At 46.5% G+C, this 14,503-nt stretch overlaps 1 protein-coding gene across 1 annotated transcript in view; it reads right to left on the bottom strand.

Moving 5' to 3' along the window:
* Positions 1-14,264: 14,264 nt before the first annotated feature.
* Positions 14,265-14,503, bottom strand: part of LOC111077304 (cyclic AMP-dependent transcription factor ATF-6 alpha) — a 161,079-nt gene continuing 160,840 nt past the window's right edge. The window contains exons 6-7 of the mRNA XM_041594405.1: positions 14,418-14,465; positions 14,265-14,368 (exon numbers count right to left, since the gene is read on the bottom strand). Of these exons, the coding sequence (XP_041450339.1) occupies positions 14,280-14,368; positions 14,418-14,465 (137 nt within the window). The 3' untranslated portion in view covers positions 14,265-14,279. The remainder of the gene's footprint in view (positions 14,369-14,417; positions 14,466-14,503) is intronic.

Here is a 14,503-nt window from a genome sequence, read left to right as displayed (position 1 = left end):
TTGACTCATGCTTATATTTGAGCGCTCGACAATGGGGACATTCCTTGTTCATAGCACCAATCAACACTTTCTGATGTGCGGAATATTCAATATCTGGCTCGTATGCGAATGCGATACGAAGGAACGAAGCGAATGTTAATGCTCTATGTGTTTGTTGTCGTTGTCGGTCATTTTCTCTGATATTGTCAATTATGTACTACTATCGGCACTACTTGTTCAAAAATCACAAAACATTTATAATATCACAGAACACACTGACAGTTAAATCAAAGCAATACTTGATAAAATAACGAGAAGGAGCGTGTTAGTCGCTTCTTTGGACGCGACTCTACTTCTATACCCGAACTCAATTACTATATAAATCTGTACAATTCTGATTTATGTAGAATATTTTACATTTTTTTGCCACATCTGTTTTCTACATCTACAATGTATATTCTACATCTAAAATTTAAATTATACATGTACCATTTATATTCTACATCTTCTACGCTAGCGGGCGCTCGAGCACTGAACGAGGCTGAGAGCAAGAAAGAGAATGAGTAGCGGGTCTTTTGCTGAAGGAGGGAAGCAACTGAAAATGAATCTTCATTCTGGCTATAAAATTGATCCAATTGATTTATCATTCTGATAGATTTGACCATTCTATACGATACTTCAGTTTTAGTTTTATCGTATCTTTAAAATTGTGGCTGCCATAGACATGGGAAAAAATTTGATAGATTGTGCTGAACGGGTCAAAAAAATAACTGATAAAATTGGCGCAAACATAATGAATAACATAAATGAAACAAAAATACAATTAAATGACGAACAATACTATCGATCTATGTCGAAATACCTCGAAAATGATCAAATGAATTACTACACCTACCAACTTAAAAGCAGCAAAGGATTACAAGTGGTTATCAAAGGAATCGAACCAACCGTCCCAATAAATGAGATAATATATGGACTTAACGATATGGACGGACTTCGAGGTCAAAATGGCTATGAACATAATAAATAGAAATAAAATTCCCAAAGCCAATGTTCAAAGTAGAACTGACACCTGAAAGTATGCATATAAGTAAAAATTAAGTTCACCCAATATACAAGCTTCAATATCTACTGCACCGTAGAATCACCGTTGAGGAACCTCACAAACGAACAGGACCGGTCCAATGCACAAATTGCCAGGAATATGGACACACGAAAACTTATTGCACTCTACGGGCAGTCTGCGTTTCCTGTGGTGATGTTCATCTCACTGAGGCCTGCCCCGTAAATAAGGACGACCCATCTGCCAAAAAATGTAGCAACTGTGGGGGAATCCATACTGGCAACTATAGAGGTTGTCCTTTCTATAAAGAATTGAAAAATCGCCTAAGCCAACAAATAACTGCAGCTCGAAACTCGGTCGTCTGACAAAACGTACCATATATGAATACCATCAACTACGCCGCCAGGAGTTTCTTTGGCTCAGTCTCTAAGCCGGCACTTCAACCAACCACTGCAGGAATAATGCAGCATCACGCATCTAATCAGGTCCCAGAAATTACGCAAAAAAATTATGAAATTTGAATTTGAAAGCTTAATATCTTCCAGGCGTTAAGCTGCAGATACAAAAGTTCTGGGTCCGATTTTTGGTTGCATTTGCCAACTTTTCAGAACTGCAAAGTTCTATGCAACCAGATATAAGATACTTAAGTTATGTGAAAACTAGGCTAGGCGAATATCCTCCAGCTGAACCCTCCCAGAGGGTGCCGGCCGGGAAATGGGCACTGCATTATCCCGGATCGGGTAATGCATTGCCGCTTGCTCTGTCCGAGGTAATGCAGTGTCTAGCTAAGGCCAGGTCCTGGTCTTCCCGATATAAAATTAGGGGGAACTAAACCATGGCCAAGGCTGGAGGTGCCTGGCGGTCAGGCATAAAACGCTAGGGGGTGGTCCCCCCGATAAATATTAACAACATGGACCGGAGCAAGGATTGAACAGGAACTGGGATGTCAGTCCAAACGTCGGTGGAAAGCGTGACTGCTACCACCGGCGGGCACGGGGAGGAGCAATCCTCTCTGCGTGTCGCCAGCGGTTACAACTCTAATATGGCGGGAGCAGGTCATATTAGTTTCAAAGCTACTGCTACCAAAACGCCTCTCTGCAAGCTGAGCCGCACGGGTGCCGTGGTCGAAACAGACTCGGACCTGAAGAGCGTGCTCAGCGTAAGCAGAACGGAAGAAGAGAGCCTTCTCCGCTCGCCTGAACCAGGTACCAGCTACCTGCGTAGGGAAGGGCCGAAGCGTTTTAGAGAGGGGATGAAGGCTAAGGCCCAATACAAGGCGGCTACAAGGCAAATAGGACATCTCCCAAGAGGAGAAGTCCAAACTAGCCTGGGCTGAGCAAAAGGTAAAAGAGGGGCGTCTTCACTACGCGCAGCTGCCTCAGATGAAGGCGACGAAAGGCGAATTCGCCAATAGGGTTAAGGAGATGATGGCCACCAAAAGGCAACGCTCGATCGAGAGTGCCAAGGACACTCCGGCGGGCAAGCGGCAACGCGGGCCCAAGGTGGTTATCCCTCAACCTACGAAGACGAAGAAGCCCAAGCAGAAGGCCAAGTTGAGCGACATGTCCAAGAGACACCTCATCGTGGCCCTGATCGACCGCAGCGAGGAAAATGGGAAGATGATGGCGGCGCAGTGGAAACAGGTGATGAAGATCCTCAAGTGCAACGACGACCCGACGAGGAAGTGGCTGGTGCAAACGGTGCCCAAATTGGAAGCTCTGTGGGAGGGGGCCAAGCTGGAGGTAGTGGACAGGGAGATGATCCCGTCCATCCCAAAGGCGAAGATGCTCTTCCCCTTGCAGTCCAGGGAGACCGAGCACTGAAACTTCTCCAGAGGCAGAATACAGAGGTGCCAAAGGCTGACTGGAAAATCTTGCATGCTGGTAGCCCATTACCCAATGAGGGGGGCCAGCACATGATCCTCCAGATCAATAATGAGGCAGAGGACATCCTCTACCCGAGATTCGGGAAGATGGCATGGGGCGTAGGCAGTGTCTACCTAAGTCTCAAAAAGCGCCACCCCGAAGACAAGGACTCGCATACCCTGCAGGCAGGCGAGGTGGAGAAGGACCTAGGTCTGGAGTCCATCGTGGAGGCCGCCCAGGATCTTGCGCTGGACGACTCTGATGCCGCAGAGGACGAGGACGGTGACCTGACTATAATAGTCAACCCGTCGAGTGCAGTTGAGCCAGCCTCCCATGACATTGAGAGTGCTGCAGCTCAACTTGCATAAAAGCAAGGTCGCGTCGGCGGAGCTCCTCATTACCTTGGAGCAAGGGCCCGGCGACAGAGCTTTGGTCCAGGAGCCATGGCTTGCCTCCGGCAATGCTGTGGCCGGACTAAAGTCCTCTAATTACAATCTTTTCTACCCACCATCGGTAAGCAGGACCAGAACCGCCGTACTCGTACGAAAGGGCATCCATGCTTATCTTATGTCTCATTACAGCACTGATTACCTCACTGCGGTCATGCTTGAAAGCGAGGACAAGCGCCTTATGGTAGCATCCTGCTACATGGCCCACGACAGGCAAGCTCCACCGGAGGAGCTAAGGAGTCTGGTGGCGGAAGCCAGTCCGAAAGACCAGCAACTTCTAGTTGGTACGGACGCCAATGCCCACCATAGCGTGTGGGGAAGCCCTGATATCAACGAAAGAGGAGCACACCTTCGTAGATCGTCTAACGTACTAGATCTAACACTCGTAATGGGAACAGTACTTTGGTATCTGGCTGGAGAGTCCTTGAAAGACCATTCTTCTCAGACCACAAGTACATTCAGTTAAAGTGCGAATTTAAACACTCTCCGAAGGTAACTGTCTATAGAACACAAACTGGGAAAAGTTTAAAAAGACAGTTACTTCGAAGCTCGCGACTCGTCCGGGCACAGTGAAATCCCCGGAAGAAATAGAAACGTCCCTAGAGACCCTCTCCAAGGAGCTACTGGATGCGTACCACGCAGCATGCCCACCCTCGAGAACGAAAAAGAGAACCAGACCACTCTGGTGGAACCGGAGCCTATCGCTTCAAAGAAACAACCTCAAAGAATTCTTCAAAATCGCCAAACTGGCGAAAGACGAGATAATCAATGATGAATACAAGACCCTATCAGGGAATACAAGAAGGAAATACGCAAGGCACAAAGAAACTCGTGGAGGAACTTCTGCTCCAATATCGACAAAGTCCCAGAAACGGCCAGACTCCGGAAGTTGCTATCAAAGCAACCTACCATACAGAGTCAGATCAAACGAAACGATGGGCAGTCGACTGAGGGCAGTGAAGAAGCCCTAACAGCACTAATGGAAGCTCACTTCCCAGGATGCACCGAGGTTGCTGACGCTACAATGCATCAGGACCTAGCAACTGAGGAACAACATCCCCCCAACGGGTCTCATATCGTCTAGGAGAATCCACTGGGCCATAGACTCCTTTGCGGGTACAAAAGCACCTGGACGAGACGGTATATTTCCAGCCATGCTACAGGCGACCAAAGACCTGATCACCCTATGGCTTACGCAATATACTCAGCTTGCCTGAGCACGGGCTATATTGTCTTCCTTCCAAAGGCAGGAAAGTGCAGTCATATGAGCCCCAATGACTATAGACCGATAAGCCTCACCTCTTTTCTACTCAAAACTCTAAAAAAGCTGCTGGATCTACACATCAGAAACGATGTAGGTGGGCGGATGTCAACCAACCAGCATGCCTATACCAAAGGGAAATCGGTAGAGACGGCACTGCATTCGCTAGTAGCCACCATCGAAAATGCCCTCCAAAATAAGAAGTATGCTCTAGGAGCGTTCGTAGACATATCCGGAGCATTCAACAACGTGAATACGAGCGCGATAATGGACCGCCTAGAAGCGATCAACACACGTCCCGCGATCAACCTCTGGATAAAGAACCTTCTAAGTTGTAGACGGGTGTACTCAGAGTGGGGCACCGCTTCCATGGTGAAAGGGGCACACAGAGGCACACCTCAGGGTGGGGTCCTGTCGCCCCTCCTATGGAATCTGGTGGTCGACGACCTAATAAAAAGATTCGAGAGGAGAGACCCAAAAATAACAGCTTATGCGGACGAGTATGCCCATCGAGCCTCAGCTCAATAATGGAATCAACACTCAGGGAGATATGTGAGTGGGCGAGAAAAGTAGGACTCAGTATCAACGCGGACAAGACGGACCTCATCCTCTTCACCAAGAGGTACAAGGTACCGGCATGAATCCCCCCGAAAATCGACAGAACCAGGCTTACCCCAAAAACACAAGTCAAATACCTCGGCATAGTACTGGACAGCAAGCTGACATGGAGACCCAATGTATTGGAAAGGTGAAGAAGGCCACAATTGCGCTATATGCATCCAAGAAGATGCTTAGCAGCACATAGGGCCTATCACCTGCACTAATGCACTGGATCTACATTTCGGTAGTGCGACCGACTCTGCTGTATGGAGTCTTAGTGTGGTGGCAGGCTACAGAAAAGAAAACCTACAACAAGCTAATGAATAGAACTCAGCGGCAGGCACTGCTCTGCATCACTGGGGCGCTGAGGTCAACTCCAACAAAAGCACTCGAATCAATACTCGGAATTGACCCCCCGGACATCCACGCTCAACTGACTGCAGGTAAGGCAGCACAATGCCTAGTCGCATCAGGCAATATGTCGCTGCAAGGATTCGGGCACAGTTCAATAGGCCGAGACATGATCACTTTATCTGACTACATGATCCCCCGAACTTGCCTGGACGTCAAAACAGCGATACACATGGGACCCGACGACTGGAAAGAAAGTTGGGATCAGAATGAACACCTAAACATATACACGGATGGATCCAAGATGGAGGAAGGAGTAGGTGCGGGCATATACTGTACAGACCCTGAAATAAGGCTGTCCTATAAGCGACCAATGCAGCATATTCCAGGCAGAAGTCTTTGCCATACGGAAAGCGGCGGAGGTTGCTCGATGTACGGAACGCCCACATAATGTGGTCAACCTGTTCGTGGACAGCCAGGCGGCGATAAAAAAAATTCCAAAAATTTCCTGGCAAGCAGGGAGGCATTAGATTTCCTAAGCACGACAAAGTCAGTGCGAATATATTGGGTTCCCAGCCACCAGGGCATCGAAGGTAGTGAGACAGCAGTCGAACGACACGACTGAGAATGTGCGTGTATCCCTCAGAACGCTTCAAAGCGATCTAGAGAGGCGGGCACACATCGCGAAAACCATGTGCAAGGAGAACAATGGTAAACTCAGCCACTACCTACTGCACCTACCACGGAAGGACTGTAGGATGCTAATGGGTATACTCACAGGTCATTGCCTGGCTGCAGCACATGCAGTCAAACTAGGCATCACAAACAGTGGCAAGTGCAGGAAATGTGATGAGTCTGGGGCTATCGAAACCCTGGAACATCTAATCTGCCAATGCCCGGCCCTCTCAAGGGCAAGAAACAAACATCTTGGCAGCCCGGTACTGGCATCGCTGGAAGATGCATCCAAGAGGACGCCAGCGGAACTCCTTGCCTTTGCAAAACTCTCTTCGATCCTCACGGATTAACCTATGTGAAAACTAGAAGCACTACCTCTGAAAAAAATATTAAAAAAATAAAAAAATTTTAAATGATAAATAAATTCTCTGAGATCTGAGATACGAAATGCATTTTTCTTGATGTCGCCCAGGCTTTGGTTAGATGGCATAATGCACAAAATCAATATATTACTTCCACAGAACATCTATGGAATATTTGAGTTATACCTACAGCAATGAAGTTTCGCAGTACGATGCATATATTTGCTCTCTGAATATCATCCAATTGAAGCTGTTGTACCCCAAGGCAGCGTAGTTGGACCGACACTGTATTTCATCTTCACAGCAGATCTACCGACAATATGCCTAACAACTTCGACATTTGCTGATGGTACTGCCATACTAAGTACCTCCAATTGGCCAACAAGAGCAACAGAGCACTTATCATATCATCTCGTGGCTTTAGAAAATGGTTAGCAGACTGGCGCATACACGTAAATGAGCAAAAGTGTAAGCAGATCACCTTTACTCTAAACAGACAAACTTGCCCTCCATTATATCTGAACAACATCAACATTCCACAAACCACCGAAGTAACATTCCTTGGTGTTCATCTGAATAGAAGGCATACTTGGCATAAAAACATCGAAGCAAAGAGAAATCTACTTAAAGCTACTAATCTACATTGGCTAATAAACACCCGTTCACCACTAAAATTGGAGTAAAAAGTTCTTTCGTACATCCATAAAGGCTTAAATCTAGGATCAGTTAAAGATGAAATTGCCAAGGTGAAAGCAAAGTATCAGGTCAAGCTTCAGGCACATCTTAATAGACTTGCGCAGTCTTTAACTTGATACACTAACGATACACGACTCCGGCGTAGAGACCTCCCCACCCAGAAATAATACTTAGTTAGGGACGTACTCTTAAAAATTAAGTGTAATTAATTAAATAAATGTATTAGATTAAGATTTGCATACTTTTCGTCAGTCTCTAATAGGGAAGATTCAAGATCATACATATTGGAACCTAAAAAATGTTTAAAAGCTTTCAAAAGTACACAATTGTTCAGCTGATTACACTACCCGAAACGATTTCGCCGCTTCGATCTAGACCGAAAAACACCTCGAGAACAGAATCAGAGTTGATATTCGTATGAAACCGATAATACATTTTTTCGGGCAAAAACTGGTTTCTAGACTCTGTACGGAAGGCAATCCTCAGATCAACTAAAAAAAAGGTCTGTATATAATCTAATTAATGCAGCATTATATAAAGGCCAATTATATGGATATTATGATATTTTATTTTTATTAATTTTAATGAATATAAAACAAATATTGTTTTTAAAACATTTTGTCTTCACGGTGGTCGGCACGGGGGCCGTCGCCATCTGCTGCTTCTGATAGTCAGACACATTACCTTGCCAATAAAATATTGGGGAGCCCAGGGTATGCCTGGGGAAGAGCGACCCCAGCCGAATAAGTTCATTTTATTAACAATTTTTAAAAATCCAAAAACGATCGTATTGCTGTTTAAAACCCACAAGCAGCTCTTTAAAGCCACTCCGCGTCAGCCTCATGATCGAACGCATATCGTTTCCCACAGCACGGCATTCCTCACTACTATAATGCAGGCCATTGTTTCGCAAAGCCAGCAAGGGATATTGGGCTGGTCATGGGGATCTACTTCTTGCTGGTTTTTTTTGGCACAGAAGACAGAAAAATCCATAATTTAAGAGAAAAAAAAATTGAAGACAAATAGCAATCAGACCTATGTGTAGAGCAAATGCTAAGAGCGATGCTTAAAGCGAAATCGGTAAAATTGAGGGGAGAGTGGTTGCAGCAACAGCTTATATCGGAGAGCGCTACTGCACAGAAAGTTCCGATAGCGAAAGAGAAAGATTTGAGATTTGGGTGATAAAGAGAGTGATAGACGGCAAAAGCTACGACAAAGAGCGGCTAAATGGAATGGGAGTGCGTGCTTCGAAGACCAAAAACACAAAACACACAACTAAGGTTTGAGAATATTTTAGCTACGCACTTTCAATATCTCTGCAAATCACTTATATCTCCATCTCAGCACGGATTTATAGCGAGACGATCAACAACCACATATTTATTAGAGTTCACCCTACTTTATCATTAAAGGCTTCCAATGCAACTTGCAGACGGAGTTTACGTAGGCTTCTGACCTAACTATGAAAAACACAACATTGGCGTCTGAAAATGGTTTTATTGTTTTTCAAAATATTCTCCTTGATGATTAATACACTTTTGCATTCCATTGAAACCATTTTCGAACCATTTTTTCCAGTCCGAATGAGACACCTCTAAAACATGCATTTTGATCGAATCTACCGCTTCTTCTGGCGTCGAATACCGTTGACCGCGTAGTTTTATGTCGATGTTAGGGGTCAAGAAGAAGTCATTGGGTTCTAACTCAGTAATGTACGGCGGATGGCCCATCAATTCGACATTTTGGTCGGTCAAAAATGCCTTTGTCTGTGCCGATAAGTGAGAGCTCGCCTTGTCATGGTGAAGGATGATTCGTCTCTCTTTGTTCATTTTTCGAATTTCACCGAAAACTTGCGGCAAAATAATGATTGTAAACAAATCAGAATTAACTGTTTTACGTTTCTTGAATGTAGACGACTGACGGATTAATGCCGATAAAACAGGCGAAAGTTTGCTTCGATGTGCTTCGCGAGCGAAAAACTTTTGTTGGATTTTGGTCATCTTGGAAGACAGTCGATTGTTGGTTTGTTTCCGGCTCGTATGAATATATCCAGGATTTGTCACCTGTGTAGATATTATATAAGCTTTTTGAAGCACCACGATTGTATTTTTGGATCATTTCTTTACAAGATTCCACACGCAACTTTTTTTTGCTGGATTTTTAAATTATGAGGGATCAAACATGAATACACTTTTTTTACTCTCAGGTGATCATGGAAAATCTTATTAATGGTCGTCATATTAATGCCCTACCTCAATCTAACAATATGCGACATGACGATCTTGCTCAATCATTTCGCGCAGAGCATCGATATTTTCTGGTACAAAAATTCATTTTAAACTACCTTCACGAAGTTCGTCCTGCATCGAAGGACGCCCACGGCTGAATTCGCAATACCAGCTTTTTACATTGGCAATGCATGGTGATTCATCACTAAAGAAAATCATGACAAATTTAAAATTTTTTCCTGAAAGTTGAATGTATTTTTGATCCATAAAAGCAGAAATTTGTTTATGAAAATGGCCATTTGGACCTAATATGGCTAGAAGTGACCTAGGCCAGAATCTTAAATAGCAGCCCTAGTATTAACACCGATTTCAGTGAAACACTCGACGCTGTGAACCACTCCCTTCTAGCAGAAAAACTTGAAGTGTTAGGGTTTCCGCAAAATCTTTTGAGATAGATTTCTAGCTCACTTGGTTCTAGGTCCCAAAGAGCCTTTTTCAAATACTCCTTCTCTTGACATGATAAGTTTATTTTTGGAGTACTACAGGGCACCATCTGGGCCCCCTACTTTTCACTCTTTATAAATGCCTTCGGTATTAACAGACTCTCGAGTACTCATGTATGCGGATGATGTTAAGCTCTCATTCCACTGTATGGAAATTTCCCTTCACTCGCGTTTGCAATCCGATCTCAATCGCTTGCAGTCATGGTGTTGTGCAAATATGTTACACCTTAATGCCTCGAAAGGCAAAGTAATGACATTTTATCGTTTCAGTCCCTGTTGGCTCCTTACACACTCTGGAATGTATACAATCAGTCCAGAAAAACTCTTTGCCCTGCCTTGCCTCAACTGGGAGGCAAGTGTGAGATTGCCAACTTATATTCAAAGATTGCTTTTAATAAACCTTCCATACTTAGTAAGTCGTAGGAATAAGCTTGGTGTGATTTTCATGCGCAACTTCATCACCAGATAGCCCTGAGTTGTTGAGCCCTGACCGCATAAGCTTCACGATTCCCATTAGATCCATTGTAGATCGATTTAAGGGTCTTATGCTCAGATCATAATTTACTCTACCAAATAATATCCAATACTAATTCCCTTCCTCTTCTTAGATCACTAATACTAATACAACTATCCCGTAACTAGTATTATTTTTTGTTAAATTTGCATGTTTAGCTCTAATTTTCCTTGAATATTAGTCTCCCCTCTGTCGGCCCCTCTGTCGACCCCAGGTCTTGGTGCTTGGTGCCGCATGTGTCACTTGATGGGGGAGTTATTGCATATAAACGTCCAAAGATAAACAAAACTGCTCCCTCAGCTATTTTTTGGTTCAAAACGTGAAAAGGCTCGGCGGAAAAAGTTGGAGTCCAACGATGTAGTCATCTCAAAAAAATGGTGCGAGGAATGGTATCCTCACACACTTGGACCCTAAGGGGTTAAGGACTATCCGCGTTATCCGGCTGGCCGGATAGCTACGCCAACGCCCCAGGTGGAGGAAAATTAAGATACGTATGAGCGCTTGGCTCTACCCGGCGGTACGGGACAGTCGGGATTGTGGAAGCTACCGGCAGAGACCGCGGAGGAGCCTATCGCCAGTCTAGCTGTGCCGATGAAGAGCCGATCCCCTAGCCGACCGCGACCGCGATAGTGGGGAGAGGATGGCCAAACCTGCGCTCTCAGACCAAAGGGATTCGCGGAGCCCACACCTGACGGGAGAAAAACAAGCAAAGAGGCAGCTACGAGCAAGCTATGCCCACGTGGCCAAACAGGTGAGGGAGTGGTCTCTCCGATTCGACGTGACGGAAAAGCCCCTTGAATTTCTAGAACTGGTGGAATGGTTGGCGGATATGTATGGGCAGGAACTGGACATGATCCAAAGAGCGATGTCCGAGCTGCTGAAGGGACGGTCGTCCTTCTCGCGCAGTTACCAGGCTTTCTTCTTACCGAGGGGATATTTCGAGAAATTGCTCCAGAAGGTGAGAACACGGAAGCAGAAATGGGGAGAGCCCTTCATGGCTAGCGGATGGCCATAGTCAGGAAGTGAATACCCAGCTCGAGGTGGAAATGGTGTTTGGCGACAAGGTGACAAGGTGACAAGGACAATGGTGTTTGTGAATGTTGTGAAGGCTAGTGCTGCCGCGCGAGATCGACGCTTTAGTCTTTAGTCTCGGCTGAGATTTCTTGACCGAAGTCGGAGCAGAGGTGACCTGCGCGGGCACGCAGTTGTAATCCCTGAAAAACGCCTACGGGACGGACGGCTAGAAGAAAGGCTATCCGTGGCAGTGGTGGAGGCCATAGAGGCTCCATAGAGTCTCCTGAGGAAGGGAAGAGCGACGAGTCGCGGGAGGACGAGACGGTCGAGGGATTCCTTGCTACGTCGAGCGTAGCGGTGCATTCTACCACAATGAGGGACAATGAGGACACAAACAAACAGCGATATAATCACAAGAATCCCAAGATGAAGGCCGAAATCGACCAAAAAGAGTTGCTCGAACTGGCATCGAGCCGTCGTGGAGCCTCTACAATTCACCCATCGTGATGGTTAAGAAGAAAACCGGGCAATCGCGGTTGTGCGTCGATTTCCGAGAGATCTATTAAGGATGCATACCCCATGCCGCGGATAGACTTTATCTTGGATCAACTGAGAGAGGCTCGTTTCATCAGTAGCCTAAATTTGAAGGATGGATACTGGCAGATTAACAACATCTGGTGACCGGGGAGGGCATCGACCCCGAGAAGGTAGTAGCAATCGCAGAACTACAGCCCCCAGCCAACCAATACCTGGGGGTAGCCTGATGGTATCGGAGGTTCTGGCCCGATTTCGCTACCCTGGTGCAGCCACTGAGTGCACTGCTGAAGAAGAAAGTGAACTGGGAATGGACCGAGGGGCAGCAACAGGCGATTGAGGCGGTGAAAGGTCGACTGGTGGCGGATTCAGAATTGGCATGTCCAGATTTCGCCAAGAAGTTTGTGCTCCAGACGGACGCCAGTGATTATGGTCAAGGCGCTATCCTTACCCAGGAAACCGAGGGAGGCGAGAGAGTTATCTCTTACGCCAGTAGGATGCTCAACAGTGCCGAAAGGAACTATTCGGAAACGGAGAAGGAGTGCCTGGCCATCGTATGGGCCATAAGGAAGTGAAAGCCCTACATAGAGGGGTACCACTTCAAAGTAGTTACCGACCATATGGCTTTAAAGTGGCTCAACAGCATCTAAAGCCCAACGGGAAGAGTCGCCCGGTGGGGCCTGGAACTACAGCAGTACGATTTCGAGATAGCGTACAGAAAGGGCCACTCAATGTGTTGGCGGACGCACTCTCCCGGCAGCTTCTGACGGAACGTTGTCTACGAGTAGACGGAGAACCAACCGAAGTTCCAGAAACCGAGACCCCATGCGAATGGATAGCTAAAGTGAGGGATCAAAAAGTAACCCGAGAAGTTCCCAGACTACGTGGAGGAGACAAAGAGGGTGTATAGGCACATTATTCATAGAGCTGGAGACGAAAAGGTCGCTTCATGGAATATGTGTAAAGACCTTGGGAGTAGAGTCATTAAGGAAAATCACTACACACCGGGGGCGGGACACGCCGGTGGACGAAAAACCATGGCGCGGGTAGCGGTACGGTATTACTGAGGAAGTGCGAGGTATGTTGTTGTTGTTGGTACTGTTGCTGGTAGACTCGTTCTTAAAGTGGGCAGAGTTTGTGACCTTAAGGAATGCTACGGCGGAAACGCTCACGAAGGCGGTAATGATTACTGACAACGGAGTCCAGTTTACGAGCTGGCTGTTCAAAAAGTTTTTAGAATAGATGGGGGTCAAACACCAGTTCACAGCACCGTATATGTCGCAGGAGAATCCAACGGAACGCACGAAGAGGACAGTGAAGACGATGATTGCACAATTTACCGAGGGGGACCAGAGGTGCTGCGATGAGAAGTGGCCAGAACTCATGTTGGCAGTGAACTCAGGCGTGTCGGAGGACTTGGGGACTGGGCAGGGCACGCTCACTCCGGATGAAAACGCGACCAAGCTGAGGGAGCTTTTTCAGCTGCTGAGCTGTAATTTGGAAAGGACATCGCAAGTTCAGGCAAGATTCTACAATCTAAGGAGAAGGTCATGGAAGCCAAAAATAGGAAAGGTAGTGTGGGCCAAACAGCACCATTTGTCCAAAGCGGCTGAGGGATTTTCAGCAAAATTGGCGCCAAAGTAGGGCCATACACGATAATGGATAATGACTTGCAAGCTGAAGAGTGACAGCGATATGCGGACAAGGACACCTCACATTAGCGATCTCAAGCCACAACCTAGTGAGGAGGGGACTTAGGGCATGACCCAAGAATAGTACTGCAGGCAGGACGCTACAAAAAGGCAAAGAAAGGGATCGAAGAATCAAATCCGCGGCGAGATACAGGATCATATGCGACAAGGCCTGGAAAAGATGGGCATGAAAATCGGCCTGGTAAATACGGTCAAGGAAAATACCCGAATATGCATACAGTCCCAAAATCCGGACTGTGAGGTAAGTCGAAAGACACGGTAACTCCAGATGGGGGTCCGAAGGAGGGGCCAAAATTCTGGTCCAGTCCAGGTCAGCTTCGAGCGTCGGGAACGGGAAAAAAAACGGATGCCGACCGTGCGTGGTTTACCGGGCGGGAATCGGATAATCCTCGGGTCCGAGCCGCTGTACGGGGGTTATATCCGAATTCCGAACCGATCCGAGGACGGAAGAAGCTGGTCCAGTTGGCGGGCCATCATTCGGCAACCCGGGCAAAAGGTCGGATGACCTGTTGTCCGCCCGCGGGAATGACGGTCGGCATCCTGGAGTGAATCCAGGGTCGGTCTAGAAAGAGAGGGGAGTGAGACGAGACCCCATGAATCTGGATACTTACCGTGTACAAAGGCATATCCACTCAGTCCGGTGATCAACTCCATAGAGTCTAAAACAAAAATAAATTTATTTATATAAAAAAAAAGG

This window comes from Drosophila obscura, unplaced genomic scaffold, assembly GCF_018151105.1.
Source record: "Drosophila obscura isolate BZ-5 IFL unplaced genomic scaffold, ASM1815110v1 contig_25, whole genome shotgun sequence".
Lineage (NCBI taxonomy): Eukaryota > Metazoa > Arthropoda > Insecta > Diptera > Drosophilidae > Drosophila > Drosophila obscura.
Note: the sequence above shows the minus strand (reverse complement) of the source record. Positions and strands in the feature narration are given on the sequence as shown.